Consider the following 2,421-nt stretch of genomic DNA (forward strand, 5'->3'; position numbering starts at 1 on the left):
TAAGGATGGTGGCCCTAATATCGGAGTTCGTAAAGATATGTCTATTTTCCGGTCATCAGTTGTCGGCGCAGGGGCAAAAGGCCCGTTAACATGAGAATCAAGGCCGTTGCTTCTTTCGATCACATGCTTGGAATCGTTACGCGAAAGCATAGCGTTCAGTTTGGATACTGTAGGGCTGATATTGGTTATAAACGTGACGTCAGACTTGGACGTCTGCTTTGGCGAGGCTGAGATTACCGAGTGGGCTGAGGGAGATTTGCTCGACCTGACAGTTTGGTTGTTTTGGCCAACAAATACCCTGTGAAGGAGGCTAGACAATAGTGCGTACTGGCGTAGGATCTACGCACAATGGTAAGTAGCTGATCATGAAGCAAGGGGAATTCGAAAGTAAAAAAGTAATAGGGGTGAATGTCTATGGACTCACAGGAAGAACATCAGCCAACTGCCGAGGGTGAGAAAACGGAAGATCACGTATGGTGCGTCCGACAATATGTTCAAAGGGGTGGAAAGTGTATATATGCCGGTGTTTTCTCGGTTGGCAATCGTCGTCAAAGCTATACACAACTTTTTCATGAATTCTTCCGTTGGGCGCTGCCAAACTATTTTCATCTTGACCGTCTCCTGTCGAAGTTAAGTTTGGCAGAGGAACTACCAGTCCATCATATGTAACCGTTTTGGGCTCCACGGGCATGTTCATCCCAAGTAGCCTGTATACTTCCGCTGCTGCGATTATAGGCATATCGATAGGTGGTTCCAAGCGTGCAACGAAACGCCGATTTGGTGTCGTAGTACCCAAGGCAGTAGAATCGAGAGGAACATCGTTTGGGTTGCTGACGAGGGTGGCAGGAGGTTCAATCCAGTTGACTAACAAAATCTCAGAGTCGTTCCCGTCGGCGGTTAAAGAGGAGTCCCCGTTATTCATAGTTGTAAAAAGTTCGGCCGCGATCCATTCCTTAGACACTCGTAATAATGGGTAGCCTTCTTCACACTCGATCGCTGCTCTCCATGTCTTATGTGTCTTGGCAGGGGCGGGCTTTCGATCGTCTGGGGTGGGTTGATCAATATTCATGGCATTCGGACGGCCATTCCGATTTGAATCCAAAGTCTGTCTTTGCTCAACCCAATATTGGAGGCTCAGACCAATCCGGCCGTCTTGGTGGATGCCGGGATGGCCCACCTGGCTCGTGCAAACATGTTCACAATGGCCCCTCCCTGGATATCGGCTTAATTCACCTTCCCATAGTCGTTTCAAACTCTTGTACAGTCCTTCGACTGCTTCAAAGCAATTGATCTCCTGACTGAGCCAATCCAATTTGGCTAGCCTATGTAAATTCGAATGGAACGCATCAAGGCTTTTCCAAGGAATCTCTTCATTCTTTCCAACAGTCTGCATTAGATCTCGCTTTAGTACCGCAGAAGCCTCTACTCGTCTTTCCCCTTCCACAGCACTTGGAGTTGTATACTTTAAGCTGACATCCTTAACGTTCTCCGACCCATCTTCAAACTGGATCTCCAAATCCACAAGGTTCCCAGCAATGCTTAGTATATTTTCTTGCCACATACATTCGAAGCCCTCAAACTTCCCTAGCCTCTCCACACCTTCACGACATATGCCTCTTCCAGAAACACGAGTTCTCAGCAGACGGATCACCTCTTCCATTCGGCGAGCTTTCTCTTCATCAGTGTCCCTTGGGCCACCCATACCCAAGGCCGACATCCCCATTGAATGGATACCATTTTCGTTGATCCCTGGCCCGGTTAGAGCATCGTTCCCCGCAGGAGATGGCGTGATACCGCCCAAGCCAAGAGCCAGCAACGCTGATGGTGAGCTGAATGCGACAGCATCCTCCACCGAGGTAGGGGCAGCCATGGGGGTCGGATACTGGTGTGAAGATATACTGGGGTGATGTCCATGGCCAGGAGCAGAAGGCGTCCTAATAGAAGGGGACTTGTGGGAAAGCGGACGGCCCATGGGCACTGCTGATGGATGAGGTGATGAAGTTGGGTGAGGCGTTTGCCCAGGGTTGTGCCTGGATGACGGGGTGGCCATGATTATGATGATGGGTCCCCGTCCAACAAGCAGATTTGAGTCAGCGCGAACCCGCCGCAAACTGGATTGAGATTGCCTAGTAACATAAATAGTGCTTTTAATACAGCTGTAGAAGCCGCTATGGCTGGAAAAATCACAGCTCTGATTGATTCAGATCCGGCTTCCTCGGGAATCAAAGAGTTACGGCTCAATCGTAACCAGAGTCAAAACAAATGGATGAAATCATTTCCGGGTGCGTCTTTAGTATAATTGGGTACTGCGCAAAGCTTGTGGGCGCCAAAGCTGCCCTGCTTCGAGAACGCTTTGAGTTATTTGGTCCGGGTGTTGAGCAACGCGAAGTCATGTGATGGTAGTTAGCTAGTTACTATTGG

The 2,421-nt window shown here is 49.3% G+C and overlaps 1 protein-coding gene across 1 annotated transcript; it reads right to left on the reverse strand.

The window, feature by feature from the left end:
* Positions 1-199: 199 nt before the first annotated feature.
* On the reverse strand, positions 200-1,870 carry HCAG_07030 (predicted protein; the record flags this gene model as incomplete). The annotated part of the gene is made up of 2 exons (XM_001537558.1): positions 200-265; positions 425-1,870. 2 exons carry the CDS (start codon positions 1,868-1,870, stop codon positions 200-202), a joined length of 1,512 nt encoding a protein of 503 aa, XP_001537608.1.
* Positions 1,871-2,421: the final 551 nt, after the last annotated feature.

Source organism: Histoplasma capsulatum, genomic scaffold, assembly GCF_000149585.1.
Source record: "Histoplasma capsulatum NAm1 scaffold_8 genomic scaffold, whole genome shotgun sequence".
Classification (NCBI taxonomy): Eukaryota; Fungi; Ascomycota; class Eurotiomycetes; order Onygenales; family Ajellomycetaceae; genus Histoplasma; species Histoplasma mississippiense.